This window comes from Anolis sagrei, chromosome 2 (genome assembly GCF_037176765.1).
Source record: "Anolis sagrei isolate rAnoSag1 chromosome 2, rAnoSag1.mat, whole genome shotgun sequence".
Taxonomy (NCBI): Eukaryota; Metazoa; Chordata; class Lepidosauria; order Squamata; family Dactyloidae; genus Anolis; species Anolis sagrei.
In genome coordinates, this window is record NC_090022.1 from 55,222,012 (window position 1) to 55,244,253 (window position 22,242).

At 39.1% G+C, this 22,242-nt stretch overlaps 1 protein-coding gene across 2 annotated transcripts in view; it reads right to left on the minus strand.

The window, feature by feature from the left end:
• Positions 1 to 1,547: 1,547 nt before the first annotated feature.
• The window catches only part of MGLL (monoglyceride lipase), a 92,291-nt gene continuing 71,596 nt past the window's right edge, over positions 1,548 to 22,242 (minus strand). For both annotated transcript variants that reach the window (XM_060766188.2, XM_060766189.2), the window contains exons 4-8: positions 21,572 to 21,708; positions 18,426 to 18,536; positions 14,569 to 14,658; positions 5,049 to 5,264; positions 1,548 to 3,205 (exon numbers count right to left, since the gene is read on the minus strand). In XM_060766188.2, the coding sequence (XP_060622171.1) occupies positions 3,080 to 3,205; positions 5,049 to 5,264; positions 14,569 to 14,658; positions 18,426 to 18,536; positions 21,572 to 21,708 (680 nt within the window). In that variant the 3' untranslated portion in view covers positions 1,548 to 3,079. The remainder of the gene's footprint in view (positions 3,206 to 5,048; positions 5,265 to 14,568; positions 14,659 to 18,425; positions 18,537 to 21,571; positions 21,709 to 22,242) is intronic.

The window sequence follows — 22,242 nt, forward strand, 5'->3', positions numbered from 1 at the left end:
AGATTTAGTATATGGGATTAGAATCCCCCCTCAGGCCCCCAGACATGCACAGATAGCTATGCAGAGGGAAGCGTGTGAAGTCTTAGCTCTGCCTTTTCTTCTCCTTTGCTTCATTTCCCCCTGTTTAGGTTTTGCCAATAGTGTAGATATCTTTCTTTGTATTAGTTTTGGGTGGAGCTTAAAATCCCCCCAGAGCTCAGACTTAGTTGATCTATTCCATTTCCCTGTATAGAGATCTCTGACTGCACTCTTCCTCTTTCTACAGCAGAGCTACTGTGACTTAGGCTTGGGATTGCTAAGAATGCCAAAACAGGCATTCTTAGCACCTGCATTCAGCAGTATTTTTACACTAACAGTCCAAAGGACAACAGAAGCTTATGACCAGCTTATTCTTCACAAGACAGAAGATTGAGACAGTTTATAATCATCGCTTTACATCAGAGGCAGAAGAATCTAGAGAGATGACTGTAAAGGCTCCTTTTATGATGTATTGTTTTAAGTTACCTTATGATAGTTCTGGGTGGAGTTAACCCTTTATTCATCTTGTTTGCAGTAAACTAATTTTGGTTATCTTTCCACCTTGCCTAAAGTGCCTCTGTGTGATAAAGGATCTTAATCTTAACAGAAAGTATACAGATATCCCCCAAGTAAAGCCAGACACTACAGTTTTTCCCCAAAGGCTCGGGGGTGCCATCATAAAGCGAACCTGTAAGTTTGTCAACTGAATTTGTCAAGTTCTGTGCAAACATCTGTTCTAGAATCTAACACTGCATATGCCTCCTTATATATTGGTTGCTTGACTAATAAAGAGCACTTCACAGCTTTAGACTTTTACCCTGAAAGTACATACAGACTAGGAAAAGCACGATAATAGAGATTGCAGAATATCTTTCATTGTTACTGAGATAGTGGTGTCCCACGAAACAGAGCCGAGGACATTCTCAGCAAAAAAGTCACACGTTTTGAAACAGTCCTTAGTCACAGTGGTAAGTCTCCTGCAAGAAATGCATGGGAAAAGCAGGACTCAAACTGATGAGATTCTCCCCAAAAAGCTAGTAATTTAAGTCTTAGCACAAACAGGTTTCTCTTTTAATCATTTATACAGGAGATTAGTTTAACAGTATAATTGGGACTTTTTTTCTGGGGGAAATATCTGCAATAAAACTAATCTGATGTATTTTTCCTTGTAAAATGAGAACGACAAGAATATACAGTATGATGGTCACATTGGCTAGGTGTTTAGACTAGTTATGGGCCACTTTTTTTTTTTTCATTTTCCTGGTATTGCTGTTCTGATTTAATGAAGCAACGAAATCACTGATAAAGCTCACACCCAAATCCTGATGAGATTAATACAGGGGCCTTGTTTCTAAAAGTCCAACCCTACCCCGATCCCATCCCCAAGAACAGTTTATCACAGGAACATAAAATTCAAGCCCTTCTCTAGGAGGAATGGGCAAATCTCATTTTTTGCTTCTTTTCAAATTCAACATGTCCAAGTGTTGTTAAATTTGGGTCTGAACTAAAATGAGCACTCACTCCAGGGATGAGGAGATTAATTGGTTTTACTTTCTCCAATACAGAATTATGTGATGAAAAACTGGAATTTAATTCTCAGCTATCTCTAGTCCACACAGACCACAATGCTTCTCACATACACAAATGTAAGTGTCCAACAGATGAATCTCCCTGCCACAATTTCTCATTACCACTTACTCTTCTTTGCGCATCCTATGTGTGCAATGTACATCACTAACCTGTTAACCTGTTCTCTCTCCTTCTGCTTCTTGGGATCCTTTTCTCTATCTGTGGCTCCTAAACCCCTCCCAAACACACATTTGCCATAAGTTTGGTTTCTTGTCCTCCCTCTAATTTCTTCAAAATAAGCATAAAGGAACAGAGAAGGAGAAAATACAAGCCCATAACAAGTGAGTTACTTCTGTCCTGTCCTTCCTATTTAAAAATGGGAATAATAGTGTGAACATTATGGAAAAACAGGGAGTACTCCTTTGTGGTCAAGCAGCAATTCAACTCACCAACATGGCAGAGTTACATTTTTCTTGTTTGGAAGTACCCTATAGGAGTACGAATGGCAGCCCCTGGACCCATTTGATATACTGCTCCCTTACTTTTCCACTAGATATCTCTGAGCAACCTATAGAAACGGTATATATTATATTTAATAATATTTCTCTTTAAATATAACTTTTGACTTTACATCTTAAGTTACCAGTAGCACAAGTAACACGGAGAGCAGCCCCCTAACAAGTATTTACAATTCTTGCACAGAAGAAAGTTTTGGTTTCTGGAAGCAGCATCCCATAGTGCGCTTACCACCTTTAGACTCAATATTTTCCTTCCACATGGTTCCTCGGTGGTGCCAGTTCTAGGGTGACCATGAAACAGCTTTGAAGATCATTAGGGCTGTTTGCTAAAATGACCTGTTGGGTTCCTTCCTGGTTCTTATCTCCTAAGGCAGAATATTCCGAGAGACCCTTTGGCCAGCCCAGACACTAACCCAATGCTTTTTTGCTCGTTTTAAATTCACACATGGTAAGCCCCAGTTGCCACCTCAACTTCCTTCCTAACACCACTTCCACGTGGCAATCAATTTCTTTTGTGTATTTATGCAATCTTGAAAGTAGAGAAGGGAGGAATTCTACTCCAGCAGGAGTAAAAATTTAATGCTATTCCAAAGATTATTGCGGTATTTTTTTTAAAAAAATAGCTCAGCACCTCAGGAACTCCTTGAAAAACAAAGAATGGGGGAGAGTGGTGCCCTGGATTTTTTTGGAGAGAGATTAAGATCAGCCCCTTAAAGCAGCACTTCTACTGGGAATCCGGTACTGGTGCCCTTCCCCTCTCTCCCCTCTGACAGAATAACTCTTTTGACTGCAAAGTTTCTCTCATCCCCAAAATGCCACAGGAATTTCTGTTTAAAAATAACCTATTTCAGGAGTCCCTTTAAGAAATTATGTCCTCTCCCCCCCCCCCCCAGGTTGTAGAAAAACAAAACAAAAGAAGTTTCCCCTTTCCAGAATATCCCAGCCACCATTTAAAAAGTTGACAAAGTGGCTTTTTAAGAGCCATGGGCTTCTTCAACTGCTGAGAGTTTCTGCAAAATCCATGTTTGTATTTCTGTAAAAACAGAAGTAGTCACCTCAGGAAGCTCTTTGTGGAGGGCATGATAAGCTTCTTCATACACCTGCAAGCAGAATGAAAAAGAAAAGTTAGGGGCTTCAAAACTGTAAATTTTAAGACTGTTATATTTAATTCTGTTTCAATGTTTGCATATTTGTATATTTCAAATTATGTTGTCATTCTTTTAATTATAAGCCTCTTTGAGTCTCTTTCAGGAAAGATAAAGCAGAATATAAATAAGCATAACAACAACAATAATAAAATCTAACATATATAAGCGAGGAGAGACCTGCCTGGGGAGGGCAATGTAGTTGGTGAAACATCTAGGGGCAAGGGCTACAAACAAATCTACATATATGGAGGCAACTGCAAAACACAGAGGGCAACAAATGGGGTGTATGTGGAGATGGAAGAGCTCCTTCAAAGAAAGAAACAATTTTCTTGTTAAATAGGAATAATGGGACTAACGCTAGTTGGGGTTCCTACAAAAGTAGATCTCAAGCCCACAAGCAGGACATATAGACACCCCCCCCCCTCCTCCACAACTGGTATTCAGTAGTATACTCCTCCACAACTGGTTTTCAGTGGCATACTATTTCTAACAATGGCCATCAGGGTTGGGAATGCCTGACAAGCTTATTTGCAATTCATCTGCATATTGGGTGTCATCTAAATTAGTGCCTGCCCATCATTACATCTTCTGCTAAATAATAGCTATGTTTAAAAAACAGGTAAGCCAGGGAGCCAACCTTGACCTATTGGTCCTGAGTGGTGTGCTGTTGGACTCCCAGGCAACGTTTTTCAAAAAAAATCTCCAGAGCTCTTTCTCTGGTTTTCTAGGAGACAAACTAGAGGCAGAACACTGCCAACATTTACAAAAAGAGTGTATGGTTTATTTTTGGTTTGTTGCTCTGATTTGTTGGGAGAGAAACTAGAGAGGGAACATGCCTGTTTGGGGGAGACATGAGAAATGTACAGCTGGTGGTTTGTTTAGCTGCTCTTACTGCAAGCGAAAGTATCTGAACCATCTATACTAGAAAGTTGCTCATTCACAACACTTAAGGCTCCTATGGTTCCTGGGCTCATTTTGTCAATCAAATAGATACTGAGTTAATCTACTAATCAATAGCTTTCTGATTACTATTTACTTCCTCTTTCCATACCTCAATAAGTGTACCTTTCCATTTGTATTGTTTTTCTATTAGTTTGCTATATATGAATTCTGCAATTCCTTTCTCTTTATTTTTCATTTGAAAATTTGGTCTAAATTTGTTTCTGGGTTTTCTTTTCAGTAACTTTTTGAGTCATGTCGTAAAAGCCAATTGCTTTGTCCACAAATGGCTTTTAACTCCTCCCAATCTTATGTTGTTTAACAAAATCAAAGGGATATTACCATACGTGAACCATTGCAACCTAAAGATGAAAAGGAATACACTTCATTGACATTCTATTGCCTGGGCATCTGGAAGCACAACTTTAACTGGCCACAGGTCACCAGATGGGTACATTTTCAAAACTAAATTCAAATCTTGTCACTGTACTATCTGTTTTTAGTTTTAACTGCATTCTGACTTTTCCTTTATGAATTATCACATCAATGGGGTAACTATTCTTGTTTTTCTCAAATATAAATTCATTGTTAAAGTATGCCCCATGTGCTGCAAACAGGCCTTCATTCCCCATCTCTCATCACTTTAGGCCATGGAGAGGACTTTATTTAAATAGTCTTGGATGCTGACATCCAAATTAATTATTTTGAGAGAGAAATGTCTTCTCATGGGCCTCTCTACCAAACCCCATCTTTTTAGTGATGAAAAATATTTACATATCTGAAAAATCCAAAACCCAGTAAACTGCACTCCCAATTCCTTGTTCAAACAAACAAACAAATATAAATTCAAGATGACCTTGAGTGTTTTATCTTGACTTGATACAGTATCCATGAGCAAAAAAGAGCCCTTGATATCACAGAGTTTGTCAGGTGAGCCATGGAGCACCAGGATGGGAAGAGTCAGTTTGGAGAGTGAACGCTGAATTTTGGCAATAGCATTCATCAGTTGGATAACAAAGCAGACTTTCATGCCACCATGGTAGACCAGGGGATCTGAGATGTAAGACTCAACCTGGTGGAATAAAACATCATTTTAATATCTCATTCTATTGCAAATAATCAGCTCCTGATAAATGTCATTTATTGTAGGGACACATTATTTTTCCACATGATTTGACTACTTCCAATGTCTGGACTGCAGTCCGGAGAGCATTCCCATGGTTTTCCAAGCTAAATTAGTCCAGAAAACTGTGGGAATACCAACCCCCTCCCTCAAAGCCCCCAAAAGCTCTTTAAAAAAAACAAAAGAATTTAGTCGGCCTCCCCGAGACAGCTGCTGGAGTTCTCCTGACATGTACAAATGATGTGCCAGGAGGGGGGGGGGGGGGGAGGGAGAGAGAAAATCGCTTCTGCTCCCCCTTCTCCTGGCGCATCATTTGTATGCACCAGGAGAACTCTGGCAGTCATCTCATGGAGGCCAGGTAAGTTCTTTTGTTTTTTTATGCTGTTTTGGGGAGCTTTTGGGGAGGGGGTTACAGTGTCCCGGTGTTCTCCCAGGAAGTCCCAGAAGAACATCTGGACACCCACCCCACAAAGTGTAAGTGCCCCTGGGATAATTGCCTGTCTGGAAGGGCCCAGACTTTCTCTTCCAACAGAGTAAAATAATGGAGATACATTCATATGACAAATCCTCTTCACCACCCCCAGAAAAAGCCACAAATGTCAAGAGATGGCCTAATAATTTTATTTCATTTTTTTGTACTCACCCCACCCTGTTTTATGCTGAACAAATCAACAAGCCATTACTGGAACCATAATGAACTGAGCACATGATGTACCTGTCTAGCACAGGAGCAGTCTCAATGAAAGTACATAAAGAAAGAACAGAGCCAGAATAGGCACTGACAATGGTTTTGCCTTCAGTTTTTGCTTCACGGTTTTATATCTTTATATATTTTTTTGCTAAATGTTTTAACAGTATTTTATGATTATTTTATTTGCTTATAATTGTTGAGGCATCAAATTCTTGCCAACTGTGAACCGCCCTGAGTTGCCTCCAGGCTGAGAAAGGCAAGATACAAATGTGTTGAATAAATAAATAAATAAAGTTGAGACCTCTGAAATTGTCAGCAAAATGTTTTGTGTCATGGCTTTTGAAGAAAATCTCTACATTTTTAAGGAGACAAATGTACGACAAAATATTTCTTTCTGCATTCTTAATCGCTCCCTTTCTGCTTCCAATTAACATGGTGCAAATTTGTCTTGATAATTTCTCACATTATTTTAAAAAAACATTTTCAAAATGGTTGATTTCAAATTACCTCTGAGCAAAATTCATTCTTAATCTACCCTGAGGACAGAATGCTGGGAGGAGACACAGTTCAATGGCAGTGTATACAATTCTTATAAGAAAAATCTCAGATTTAGTCCCCAATATGTCCAGATAAAAGGATCAGACAGCTGATATAAATAAATAAATAAATAAATAAATAAATAAATACTTTATTTTTTATTCCATCCTTTTTCCCCAAAGGGCAGACCTTCAACAAACAAAAAACATAGAGGCAAACATTCAATGCCTCACCACAAGTGTAAAAATATTGCCTATGATTTTGAAAGGCAAATGTTGTCTTCTCCTCTCAAAGTACAGAACACTAAACCAGAGAAACAAACAGTCGAACCTCTTATATAACATCTTCTTATAGCTCTATATTTTCATCATGGTGAGCATATCTCAACACAGGAATGACCTTGTTAGAGCAGACGAGAGGTAGTCTGCTCTAACCAAGTCCCTCTTTCCAAGAGTAAGAAGAAATTACACAGGAAATTATGGTGATACCCATTCCCTAATGTTTCTTTGTGCCATCAACACTGATTCAGGGACGGGCCAACTAAAAACACCCCCCCCCCCTTTAAACAACATATAGCTGCAAATGAAAAAAAGTGAGATAAGCAGAAGTGGATTTTTATGTAGAAGGGCTATTTGTTCCCTTAAATTTTCAGAACAAGTTCAGAAGCCTTTAATTCTAAGAGAATGTCTTATGCACTAGGCATGATCTAGTTGCTGTGCCTAGTGAAAAAACCAATTAGATTCATGAAGCCTGAGGCCTGTCAAGCCCTTTTCATATTTTCAATCCATTTCCTAGTACTTACTAACATTTTTTACTACAGTAACGTAGTGAGCAATTTACACTATTACCTCACACATGCCTTTTGTTGGGTAGTTTCTACAAATAGAGAAAGCTGTATTTGACGTTTGGGTAGTTGCAATTACTTTGTTCTCACATCTTCTATTTTTGGTGCCACTCTGATTTCTTTTCAGACCTCTAAATCACTACCTGGGTTTTGCTCAAAGGGTGATAATATGCTACTTGGCCTGGAATTGCTAATATCAGTAATAATTATGAGAATTTACAAAAACAAAAACAAACTTTGGGTTCTGAAAGGGCCTTTCCACACAGCCATATGACCCAGAATATCAAGGCAGATAATCCACAATACCTGCTTTTAACTGGATTATCTGAGTCCATACTGCCATATAATCCAGTTCAAAGCAGATGATGCGGGATTTTATTCAGTTGTGTGGAAGGGGCCTGAGTGACCCAGGAACCAGGTGGTTGAATTGCAAGAGCTGTCAAGTTCAGCTGCAAGATATCCAGCATGATGAAGACAGAAGCAGTAGAGTAGTTGTCAGTCAACCCATGAGTCATTCAGCAAGTCGGTAGTCTAAATAAACAACCCCAGCAAGAAGTAAAAATGGATTAGTAAATTGTAGCCAGTCCAAGATCAGGAAAATACAGACTCTAAAGAGGACTACTAGTCACCAAGAAGAAGGGTTGAAAGCAAAAAAGCTGCCAGGAAATGGCTGTGAAATGTATAGGCAACTGTCTTCAGACATTGGGCACCTAATCTGGTAAGTGATGCCTACTTAATAACTGCTGGGAATGGTGCAATCTCTCAATGTCTCTTTGTCACTCAATGAATGATGAATGATGTCTGCAGACTCCTGCAATCCCTGGTTTCATGGACTGAGGCCCCTTCTACACAGTTGCATAAAATCCAGCTTATCTGCTTTGAACTGGATTATATGGAAGTATAGAAGGGGGCTCAGGTTGATTGTATGATAGCTGGGACCCAGTGCTGCTGGCGTTACGCTGTTTCCAGAATGGTGCCTTGGGAACGCTGTTTGCAGAATTCAGGTGCAGGAGAATACCATTGAAGTAATTTCATGCAGGGGGGGGGGGGGGGGGCATAGATGAAGGAATGTAACAGTGAAGGAATGTAACAGGTGTTTAATGATAAATGATAAACATCGGTTTGGGAAATGGTCTGGGAAGACCTTAAAGAGGGATACAAATCAGGAATATAACCCCAAGAGATTATTAAACACTTCCATGTTGTTCCCAACCCACATCCGGGGCTCAGTAATTCTATGTTCCTGGAAAAACCTCACAGCCAGTTCCGTTATCTGAAACTGCTCAGTACAGTGGATTATATTAATTTTACACCACTCGTTGTATTTCTGCCCTCCTTTCTATCCTCCCTTTTAATGCAACAATGAAGTATCTCCCTGACTTTCTCTCCCTGCGTCTCTCAGTTTGCCCGCTTTCACTCCGCCCCCCCTCTCGTGGTCGGACACGTGGTCGGACACATGTTCCCTTCCCTCATTCACAACCACAGTTGTGCTATCAGCGTAATGCCGGCAACACTGGGTCTCAGCTAGCATACTATCACCGGGCTCAGAGTGACTATTGATATCAGGAGGTGCACATTCTTGGCAAACTGACTCCTTTGTTCTGTCTGTCTCCTCTGACTTTAGATGAGTTATTTTCTTTATGGCCTCTGACAAATGACCCCTGGCACCATCTAACCATTTCTATACCATGATAATTCTGCACCGTGTTCTCACTGAATTAAAGTCAACATAAATTATAAGATTAAACAAAGCGGTATTTATAGTGGAAGGGTGGTTAAAGCAGGAGGAAAAACAAATGGTTAATAATACAAGAACCATCGGAAACTCTTGAGTTGCTTTGAAGTCAAAGCCTGCTATGGTGCCCCCATTGTGAAATGCAATTGCCTGAGGCCCGTTCCACACAGCTGAATAAAATCCCACATTTTCTGCTTTGAACTGGGATATATAACAGTGTGGACTTAGATAACCCAGTTCAATGCAGATATTGTGGGATTTTCTGCCTTGATATTCTGGGTTATATGGCTATGTAGAAGAGCTCTTAGAGGTGCCAGTGTTACTTCATTCCACTGTGCAGTTAAAATATGAGCTGCTTTTTACCAAAGTCTTTGGAGAGTGTGTGTGTAGTGATTTTGTTCAATCTGCACAAGTATGTGAGATAAAATTGTTCTGATTTGTCTGAACTGTACTTTAAAATTGCTTAAATTACTGGCTGCTTTAATTTGCATTAATTTTCCATTTATAGTGTTCTTACAATGTACAGTGGGCTATAAATATATTAATAAATGAATAAATCTAAAAAATATTATGAATCTTTAATTCAAAACTACAGAATTACATCTTTGTGTTTGTGTGTGTGTGTGTACACACATATCTAGAGAGAGATTGGGGGAGGACCATTATAAGGATCCTTTCTTAAGCTAGTTGTTACACCCTTCATTTGCTGTAATAAGCTTTCTAATGAACTGTATGTAATGCTCATATAGTTTTGGTCTACTGAGTCATATGAGTATATTTTGATGAAAAAGAGGTGGCAAATCACAATGTGGGGCTATTAGTGGGTGTGCAGTTCTGCTAGAGCTGGCCAGAGGCCAAGGCAGGCTAGGCCTAAATAACGAAGAAGCAGAGTCTTACATCAATGCAGCTGTAGCAAGAACAATGCCTTGAAAAACACAGCAGATGAAGATGAGAATATTCATCAATGGCCATTTGTAAAAATGCATTCATAACACATTTGCTCCTTTTTAAAAATGCATTCATAACATATTTGGAATCATGCATCAGATTTAATAAGCAAGGGAAAAAATGAAGGAAAGTATCTCAAATTCACCATTTACGTTTCAGTTCCTGCTTTGCAAAACCAAACTGCAATGAACACAAACAAGACATGAAATTCTTGGAGGACATCCCAATGTTATTTATAGAGACTAGAAATTGGTCTGCCAGATGAATATATTCAACATGTAAATAGTAGCGCACTCCAGCACAATCTGAACTTATAGTCTGCCAGTTATGATTGCCGGTGATACTAGGAGAGTTATTTCTATCAGGTTGCAGACCTTTCTTGGGTCGCTTCTTAGGAAAATCTGATGTCAGCACATATGACAAGGCTTCTGAATTGCTAGGCATAGGTTATAAAACTACATAGTAAAATGGTTCAGCCTAATTTCCTGTAAAACATATTCAGGGATAACTGTGTTGGATATGCAGCAAAACAAAACAATAGAGCGATATCTTTAGTGGCTAACCATATTGCACAAAACACATGATGCAAGCTTTCAAAGTTCATCAGGTAAAATATGTAAAAAAATAAGAAAAGTGACAGTATTGGAGTCATAGGTGTACATTTTGTCTTCAATGTTGTTTCTGTTGTTCAGCTGAAGAATCTCAGAAAACCACTCCCACCTTTTTGGTTGTATGGGGATCAAGACAAAGGGCAATAAGATTTCAATTCTTTAAGTTCAAAAGTAGTTCTGGAAGAATTAAGGGAACTAAACAGAAGTACAATGAATAAAGACATTCCTGCTGTGCATGCCTGCTAGAACAGCAGTGCTGAAAATGGAGGAATCTGTGTGCTAGATAGTGCTTGTGAGAATGATTACTAGTGATAAGGGCCGTAGCCAGAAAAATTTTTTGGGGAGGGTTGAAAATTTCGGGGGGGGGGGGGAGTTTTGAAAATTTCGGTGGGGGGGTTTGAAAATTTCGGGGGGGGGGGGTTGAAACCTGCCTCTTAGCTCATGCTGAAGCAAAGAGCACAGCAGGGGGCAGAGCAGCCTTCAACAGCCTGCAGCTCCGCCCCTGTCAACCACCTTCACCAAGTCTGGTCTCCTTAATGAGAGCATTCAACACCCCCCCCCCCCCCAACTTGGTTGCTTCGCTACATCGGCTATTGCTGCAAGTAATGACAGTGTGAATAAATTGTCAATATTTGCTTGAGATAGTGCTTGCAGGGAGGGACTCTTAATTTTTTGCATCTCATAGACTTAGCATGGAATTCATGAGTAAACCAGTTAAAATTCGTGAGTAAACCAGGTTTAGTTATTTTTTTTAACCTGAAAAATTTCGGGGGTGGGGGGGGGTTTGAACCCCTAACCCCCCCCCCCCCCCTCGCTACAGGCCTGCTAGTGATCATGATAAAGATAAATCCTTTATCTTCAAGTAGGTAATGGAACTCAGGTCAAAAGGAATTTGTTACTGTTGTTTTGTGCCTTCAAGTTGTTCCCGACTTATGGTGATCCTTTGCCATAGGGTTTTCTTGGTAAGACTTGTACAGAGAATTTGCCTTCCTCGAAGGCCTAAAGAGAGTACATTATTCAAGGTCACATAGCAGGTTTCCACAGCTGAGAAGGGTATTGAACCCTGCTCAGGTCTCACTATCTATCTAGTTAACAATTTTTCTTTGCAAGGTATCTGAGAGAAATGTGGGCTGTTGCAAATGAATTTGTCACATTGGTTATATTCTCTTATTTTTTAAAAAAATCCATAGTGCCATTGCCAGTCAATTCAATTCGTTTTACTAACAGACTACAATCCTATTCTGTGATTCTTTGCTAGGTTATGCTGTCTTCATTTAATCTTCCACTTCCATTGTGTTGTCCTCCAAAGAACAGCCCTCTCTCCTTTTGCTCATTGCTGTAGTGATGTTTAAGGCCCTGGTGGACTTCCCTGGTTTTACTAGAGTACTCATTTGCAGCTTCTATCCTTGCAGACAGCTACAAGCAACATGTAGATCCTTTCATTTATTTACTAAGAATCTTTGTAAACCACTTAATAAATAATGTTAACAATAAAATTTTAAACCATATAGATTAAAACAAATGAAATAGGCAAATGGCATAACACCATGTTATACACTGAAACACATGTAACCACCAGAAGCAAAAGATTAATGCATCAGAACAGAACCATAAGATAAAACACTGCATAAGAATGAAAGCACCCAGGAAAATAAAAAAAAATTGTTTATTTGGCGTAGAAAGGAGCACAATATGAGGCCTGAGTAACCATCCCAGGAGGCATTTCACAACTAAGGTGACACCACTGGAGTCTCTGATGGCACAATGGACTAAACCCTTATGCCAGCAGAACTTCTGACTAATAGATCAGTGGTTCAAATCCAGGGAGAGCGGGTTGAGTTCCCTCTGTCAGTTCCAGCTCCCCATGTGGGGACATGAGAGAAGCCTCCCACAAGGATGGTAAAACATCAAACATCTGGGTGTCCCCTGGGCAACGTCCTTGCAGACGGCCAATTCTCTCATACCAGAAGTGACTTGCAGTTTCTCAAGTCGCTCCTGACATGAAAAAAAGCACTGAAAATGCCTTTACCCTATTAGCAATCCCATTTAGTGGGAACACACAGAGGAGTGTCACTGAAGATGCATTCTTCCATAGAGTGACTGATACCTCCGTACCATATTTGCAAAATACAAGGACTGATAGCAGACATTTCTGACAATGTCATAACTACTTCTGAGGATGCTCGCCATAGATTCAGGCGAAACATCAGGAGAGAATGCCTCTAGAACATGGCCATATAGCCCGAAAAAACCTACAACAACCCAATGGCATAACTAATTAGCTATCATATTAAGGTGGAGGAGGAAGAAGAAAGGATGTGCTGTTAATTGTATAATTTCCTGAAGAACTTGCAACTATTATTTTATTACAGCATTTTTGTTCTGATGATATCTCACACTCTTGTTTAAATTATGAAGCTAAAACAGTAGAAAATATAGAATTCTGGCTAAGGTGTCATAAAGGAACTATTCTAAACAGAGATCATTGATTTCAGCTGTTCCAATAATATAGATCACTAGCTGTTCTTCAGGGCAATATTCTAATATTGTTCTCTGATACTAAGAAGTGTTCATGCAAAGATCTTTCCTAAACCTACTATCTGAGACTTTTCTCTGGCAGAGCCAATGGCTGAATCTGGATACTTACATGGTGCTAGGGAACCTCCAGATTGCCATCTGGGTGCAGCCTACCATGCTATAGGACTATCTCCCAATTCCTGTACTAGCCCTCTTACCCCTACCCCTCTGTAGCCCCACAGAACCATCCCATGAAGAGAACAACTGCTCTTTGCTTTAGGGCTTAGTGTTTTTTCTGTCCATATGCTGAGACAACAGCCTCAGCAGACAGAGAGGAAGTGTGATTGCCCCACAGCAGGTCTCAAAAGGGGAGGGGGGAGAGGAAAAGAAGGAAATAAGGTGTTGGTTGTGTCTGGCTTGTGCAAGAGCAGTGGTTCTTAACCTGTGGGTCCCCTGGTATTTTGGTTTACAACTCCAAGACTTCCCAGCCAGTTTACCAGCTGTTAGGATTTCTGGGAGTTAAGGCCAAAACATCTGGGGACCCCAGGTAGAGAGTCACTAGAGCAGTGGTTCAGACACATTGCATCAGACACATTCACACCTGCATCAGGCACATGCACTCCCTCCAGTGCAGTGGTTCTCAACCTGGGGTCCCCAGATGTTTTTGGCCTTCAACTCCCAGAAATCCTAACAGCTGGTAAACTGGCTGGGATTTCTGGGAGTGGTAGGCCAAAAACATCTGGGGACCCCAGGTTGAGAACCACTGCACTACAGGGAGTGCATGTGCCTGATGCAGGTGTGAATGTATCTGATGCAAAAGTATCCATGTGAACTGCAGGTGCATGGCTCAAATCACTGAAGCCTTGATGATCCATCTCCACAACAAAGTATTCAGGTCAAGCAAAGGTTCCTACCAGTGATGTAAGACATGTGGGCTATGACTGAATCATGTTTTCCTTTGGGACATACCATGGGAATATGTATCAACAGTGCTTCTCCATTCAAAATAATAATTATTCTATTGTATGCAATGGACGCACGTGAAGGATCCTGCTAGGTTCAGATGTGACTCAGATCCAAATGTATGGAGTTTAAATAGGATTCGTTGTTCCCTGACAGATCAGAAATACATTTTTATAACTTCTTTTTCCTAGTTTCACAGTCCTGAGTAACAAAACAGTAATTTTAGGAAAGGTGCAATACTAATATCTTTCTTTCTATTTGCAGATACATTCCATTCTCAAAAGTATCATTGGGCTATATCAAGGATTTGTGGTTCAAATAAAACTGCTGCACCAACAGCAAATGGACAGTGCTGAGGAAACACATTCAGACATCACAGTAGTTGGCAAGATTAGTAAAATGCTCACCTCTTTCCTATTCCGTGTTACCATATTTGGGTCAAGAGTTCCCAAGGACAAGTTTGGCAGGACAAAATTAAGCACTTTAGCTGCAAAAACCTAAGAGAGATGAATAGAATTAGTAACTTAGATAGCACAGAACAGAACAACAGGAATCAGCTTTGCAAGTGGCGGAAACTGTTTGAGAGACACTTATTGTTATTCCACTGCATTATCACTGCACTCTGACCAAGGACTTGTTCTAAAGTGCAAACAAAAATATTGACTCCAAATAATGCAGAACAGGGCCATTTAAAGGGACAAATACAGTGCAGTATGCACCTTTATATTCCTGCTTCTTGGCAGTGGGTTGGACTGGATGGCCCATGAGGTCTCTTCCAACTCTTTGATTCTATTCCCTGAGAACAGTTTCAGGACATCTACATTTCTTCCTGACCCTAAAATTACATGTAAGAGATGCTTGCTGAAGGTGGTGATACTGAGATATATTTTTATTCATCAGCGCATCTGAGGTTTGTTTGTTGTTGCGCCTTCTCACTACTCTTTACTTCTTATTCCAGGTAGCTGCAATGCAAATAATTGTTTGTGCAGTTTACAATACCTGTCTAGGATGCACCACTTTTCTAACAAGCACATTTCCCATTAAGAATGTGGGAAATGTATGCAGCAAATTTACTGTACATCAGCCATCTAAGAGTGAAATGCAAACAAATAAACAAGCAAAACCCAGAATTACCAGATCATGAGGATGCCGGGAGAAAGAAAGAGAAAGCCTTTTTCTCCCACTACTAGTAGATAAATAAGTAGCTGAGTCTTTGTCATTTAGCTGTATAAAAACAAACTGTATCCTGAGATACTGTGTGCAAAAATGCAAAATGAACCAAATGATCTTGATAGTGTATGAATCCATTAGATGAAATCAGTCCCATAAAGTTCTGTAACCCTCTTGCATCAAAGCTGTTACGGGTTGGGAAATTATGCTACATTAAAGAACAGATAAAAGAATACAATGGAAGTTCTTCTGATATGCCAAACATCAGAGCAGCTTCAGTCTTCAGAGACATTTACAGGCAATGTAGTGACCTTGCTACTGTTTATAAAAGCCTCCATTGATATCGAAGTTCCAAGAGAAGCCATCAAAAGTACAGGTGCCTGTATAGTTGAAATTTCTCTGTCTTCCTTAAACCATTATGAATGTGATGTAGGAGCTTGATCTTTTAAAAAATAGTTATAGTAGAAAAGTGCCATTTCATGGATACACCACAGCAATATAACAAAAGAAAATAAATAGAAAAACCAAGAAAGGAGGAGAGAAGGAAAAATATTGTTCTAATATATTTTAGAATAAAAAGGGAACCCACTTTAAAGTTGGAATAAAACGTTGCAGCTAGTGTCAGGAATTGCTGGGGTGGGGGAGCCTAGAAACATTGGTTAAATATTTAAAAATACCAAGAGAGCTGAGTTGATTTTGCTTTCTATAAAGGAATCCAAAGAATGTGGTTTAGCCTCAAGTCTTTGAACCAAAACTAAATAATCTTTTGAACAATACAGGTTTTAGGGCTTTAGTGACAACAGGCCTGATCATGGACTCAAAAGTTTGCTCATTAATTTGGAACATTTTGTTTGGTCCTAATAAAGGCACTTTCTGTCTCAATCTTAGGATTTTTTTAAAGAGGCAGTTAACCCATATTGTGCATGCTAATGAAACTGAGAATGGGACTGTGATAAGGTTCGCTTTCACTCAACACGTTGTGGTTAAAATAAGAGCAAAAGGTTTCAGGGAGCAGCTAGCAATACAGATGTACTTGCATACTTGAGAACTGAAGACGGAGGGTCGCCCTTATCCAATCTAGGCATCTTTGCAAAGTCTTCAAAAACAGTAAGAGAGAGTCTTTCACAACTCTATCTTTTTTATTATTATTCTCACTATTTTAATACTTATTTTGTGAATAGGTAGGACTGAAAGAGGTAACACTTTTTGCTTCAAACTAGACAGAATCCAGATCATACCTCAGCAAGCAATTTCTTTTTTTAGTTAAAAGGGGGCATGGGGCAGGCAGCATGTTATGTGCATAGGCTGTTACTGTGACTACTTAATGCCTGGGTAAAGTATCCATATGGATTTAAAATTCTAGCTTTTTTAGAAATGTGGTTGGAGAGGGTGCTGAATAAGATGAAGAGTTTCCTTTTAGATTTCTGTGAATCTTATCAGGGCTGCCCCTGCAGCACTACCTGGGCAGAATCACACAGGCTATTTGATAAAAGAAAAGTGTGAATGCTGACAAGTCTGAGGAAGTGTTTCCATGGGGACTGATACAGGACATTTCCTTTAAGTAGCAATCTCTCTCTCTCTCTCTCTCTCTCTCTTTTTCTCGCTCTCCCCCTGCTCTATTTACTTCATGATTTTCTATTTCTGTACGGTTTATAAGCCACATAGAAGATCAGTGCATAGCACTCTGGGAGATGTCATTGCCCCTGTTGTAAAACTAAAAACTGGTAATGCTCTTGTCTGTGCCTGCTCTTTCTCCGCTACATCATTGGCTACATTTAATTCTGCTCAGATCAAGGGAATACTAATGGAGATAACTGTGCCTACAGAGACATAAATTTGATCCTCTAATTTCAAGTCACTAGACACAGTTGATGATTTTACTAGCATGAAGGCATGTCTTTTCTGCATGCTTTCCCTGGCTTTTGCTTGTGCCCAGCAACATCTACTTTGTTTCCTGTATTTGGTTTGGGACAAGGCTGATGAATGCTTTCCCCTTCATAAAGTTATCAGAGAAGAACTCTAATAGAACCTCAGCCTCAATCGTGCTGGATAGGGCAGATGGAAAATACAGTTCAACATCTGAAGGCAGGATGAGATCTTAAAACTATTGCACTGAATTCCTGAGTGGTGGTAATGAATCAGTAGTACCAGAATTTGCTTACAAAGCTTCTTAAAATATGGGTTTTAGGGGAGGAAAGTGCTTTAAGAAACTGATTTGATATATAACAAGTGGTGGTTCTTGCAAGGTACCTTCTTCCAGTTATGAATGGTATAGTATCCTCATAGTATCCTCTAGAACATGGCCATATAGCCCGGAAAACCTACAATAGCCCATCATAGTATACATTAAAATGCTGTCACATATAATGGTATATTCTGTAATATCCACTGCAACAGAATGTATATAAACTATTAAGATTGAGAAATATTTGAGAATATGAGAGTATAACAGAGAACAATATCTGATGTTGTTTACTGCTAAAAAAATAAACTGGCTGACACTTTTGATATCTCAAGACCAGTCAATTTGCATATCTAACTAAGTATCTGTATATTTAAAACCAGCTATTTCAAACTAGATTGACACCAACCTCCCTAAAAAACCAATACAAAACCATTCAGTCTCATTGAAGCATTATATTATGAGATGGAATGATGAATAGGAAGTATCTTTCCAGCCACAGTGTCATTCCAACCACAACAATGTAACTGAAACCTTATGAAAGAAAAACACCTTGAGGAGGAAGTTTGACAAGTAACGTATCAGGAGAAGTATGGGGTTATGTCTTCACATTTTTCTTCACTCCAAACCACAGTTTTTCTTTGAATGCTGTTTTTTTAGTGAGAAAAAAGCAGTTGCTAGGATTTTGCAATACATATATAAGGCTTGTGCTTCTACACTTTGTACTCCTTACAAGACTTCCTCTGAATTCAGCTTTATCAAAAACTTTAAACCTATATAGCATAGATCCATTTGTATTGGTAAGACTAGTGAAAGAAAGAGCTACTGGCTGGAAACTGTGGAAAGCTCAGTTCACATTTAATTAATGTGTCTGAAATGAAATTTATTTCTGTTTTTTGTATTTATTTTTACCTTGATTGGTGTTGCTACATCCGGACTTGCAACTACTAAAGGAGAAATCAATACCATGCCTGAAAACTCATTTGGTCTTTCACATGCGGTAAGGATGGCAATGGCTCCTCCCTGCAATGAAAAAAAAGCAACACACTGAGTGATTATCATGAGAATTTATCTGATTGGAGCAAAGATGGGCTCTGAGCACTTTATAAGGAGATACCATAACAAGGTCTCTGCCCTAGAAATTGTGCCAATGTGTATTAGTGACATACTAAAATTAGGGAAATGTTATTCTCTAGTATTTCTTTCGGCACAGAGAAAGAAAGGCAAATTTAGGCCAGACTTCATTTTCACATAACATTAAATGCAACAATTAAAAAGAATATAATAGGGACTGTGAAGTTGGCAATAGCTTTTATGCAATATCTTGGGTAGAACTGTGCCTCATATGTGAAATTCACCTGCAAGTTTCAGTAAAAGCATTTGTATATTTCAAAAGATATCCTAGGATGGTTATAACCATTAGAATATGAAGCACAGTGGCACAAAGAAGCCAGCATATCCTCAGGCACAGCATTAAACTCATTTTGAGATCCAAGTCCAAACATCTATATATCCAACACAATAACATTTCTATAAAGTATAGGAAAAAGAAAGCAGAGAGGAGCACACTATTTTATTTCCCCTTTTCCAAGGTGTAAAACAATAATATTGGAAAAGTTGGGGCTGTGCTTGTCAAAAAAAGGATTACTTTCATGAGTATACAAAGTATAAAGGAAGACATTCAAAGTAGAATGAAATGCTTTTACATTAAGAGAGTTCCAGTGAGTTAAGCAATGAAGCAGCGGGAAATCCAGAGAAAGACATAGAGACAAGATAGCCAAGGCAGCTGAGGTAAAAGAAAAGTCACAGAGAAAATAAAAGTAATGGGACAGTGCCGCCCAATTAGAATCTTCATAAAGCCATCAACTTTTGGCCACATTCAACACTGTATTTCCTGAGAGTGCTCTTTGAGGTGACTATATTTCAACCAACCCTTCATTTTGCAAACAAATTTATTTTAAAAAGGAGAGAACTGCAAATAATGACTTTGAGCTAGGATTGCCAGAGTTGAAACTGGTCAATGCCCATGTACCTCGAATAGTTGCTGAAAGATGAAATTTCAGCAGGCATTGCTTGTTGCCTGGCTAGCAACAGATGCTGAAATGCCCTATTTAATCCAACCCTTAAAAGTACAAGAGCCCTCTCCAGTTTTGGGCATAAGTAATGTGGGATTTACAATGTCTCTTGCATCATTAGGGAAGTGATACTTTGAGCTGGCCTCTTCTACACAGCCATATAAAATCCAGATTATTTGCAGTGAAGATTCATATAATACAGTTCAAAGCAGATAATGTGGATTATCTGCTTTGATAATCTGGATTATATGGCACTGTAGAAGGGACCTTAGTCAAATTTAAACAAGCAGAAGGTATTTAAACTGGAGAAGACAATGTTTCAAATTCCCCAGTTACAAAATTGTACTCAACACTAACTCTGGCTGAATTCCAGTGGATTCCAGTGGATATATCTTTCTTTTACTAATACATTCTTGGTCAAATATCATTGATCTTTCAGATGTAATGCCATGAAACATGGTAATGGCCAACAGCATGAAAATATTTTAGGAAAAAGAAGAAGTAATAAAGATTTAAGCCATAATAACAGCTGTGCATCTAAACAGCCAGGCAACGGGGTTTGGGGGAATCAAATCTCTTCTCTGTTTTAAGGTAAGACAAAGACCTGGGAGATAAGAACAGGTTTGTGCATGTACTGCTTATTATTTCTCTGGCATAATTTATTTTTCTTTTCTGAAACACAAATGTGCTTATGATAAGCTATGCTGGGCACTGAAGCTCCTTTTCCCAGATCACTTGAAGCCAGGCTCAGAAATCATTTCAGAGTTTGAGATTTTTCTAAGTGTTAATAACATTTCAAGCTTATTTTCACTATTACGGGGGTCTGACAACTGAGGTGTTTTTGAAAAGGTAGCTGAGATTCTCTAGCTGCAGACTTACATCCCTATCTGTAATTTCTGTGTTTGGTTGTGAATGAAGAAGCAGAGTCAGCTCTTGCTCCAACTGCCACATTATTATCAGTCACAAGTTCCCTCCAATTGCCCTCTTCTGGCACATGATTCCTCTGACCTCAACTTTTCCAAAATGGTAAACTGATACTACTAGCACTGAGGTAAGCAACTACACAAGGGCCAGGTACCAAATACCCCTTGCAGATATCTCATGGACTAGACTTCTCCCACAACCATCCCAAATACTTCAATTTTTCTCATTGAACCAAATGTTTCAAAAAGATTTGGGGCAAGTTGTGGGGAAGGTGGGGGGCTTTCAGTAAAACATTAGGTACAGGGACCACTTGCAGCTCACAAGGCTACACTTTGTCCACCCCTGCTATAGGACCTAGTAGACACTTGGACACATCTCCTAGCTTATTAACTAACATTCCTTGTTCTTAAATCAACAAGCTAATTGATACTGAGCTGAAGTCATCATTATACTTGCCCAATGTTGAAGAGTTTTTCAGAATGCTAGAGAAAAACTAGGATGAGAAAGCCATTGTTCTGCAAAGAGTGGGACATCCCCCAAAACAACTGGCTTACATTAGTTCTTGATCATAAAGTGTACTCTAAATTGTGTCTCTCCAGACATCCTGGCGTGTTTGTAACAATAGAGAGAACAAATTCTTCAGTTGTCAACACTTGTACTCTGTTGGACGTCAATTTCCATCAGAAACAGCCAGAACAAACAATAGCTGGATGATGAAAGTTGTGGTCCAACAATGATTGTCTCTATAGAACATCACAGCACCCCAAATCCTGTGTATTACCTACCTCTTATATCTCAATTTGATCACTAGTTGATGACCAAGGGATAATATGTACTGGGGTGTGCACATATGTTTATGAAGTGTGTGTTTCTGTACACACAACTCCTGCATTCAAGATTTATTTGTATATTCATGTGAATGAAAAACAAAACAAAATATAATAGAAAAAGGGATTTGGAACAGAGAATGAGAAGACTGTAGTGACAAAATTTCTTGCCTTTTCTACTGCCTTAGAGGCCAAGAAATATAATTAAGTAGGGATAGTGCAGTGTGCTTACCATGGAATGCCCTAGAAGAAACACGGGAAGACCTGGGTGATCTTTCTTCATTAGATCAATGTGCTGCAAGCAGTCTCTGACAAATACATGGAAGTCTGACACAATCATACGGTCTCCTTCACTCTTCCCATGGCCAACTGTGAAGGGGAAATGAAAAGTGACCTACTACATACAAAATAATAGTTTTAAAGTAAAGATGCTCTAGGCAAGATTGCATTTGAAATCCAACAGAGGGACATGTTGATATATTTGATATACAGGTTGAGCATCCCTTATCAGAAATACTCCAAAATCCAAATTTGTCCACATGGATAGTTGAGATAGTGACATGTATACTTTCTGAATGTTCAATATATGGAAACTTTGTTTCATGCACAAAATTAAGAATATTGCATTCAAAATGACCTTCAGTTTACATGTATAAAGTATAAATGAAATAAAAATGAATTTATTGTTTAGACTTGGATCCCATCTCCAAACTGTCTCATTAGCATATACAAGTACAGGTATTCTAAAATCCAAACAAATCTGAAATCCAAACTACTTCTGGCCACAAGCATTTTGAACAAGAGATATTCAAACAGTATCCTAATTCAAGTAATATGCATTATCAGTCTATGAATCTGGTGTCACCCAACTATTTTAGAATATCATTTAATGCTTTTCAAATA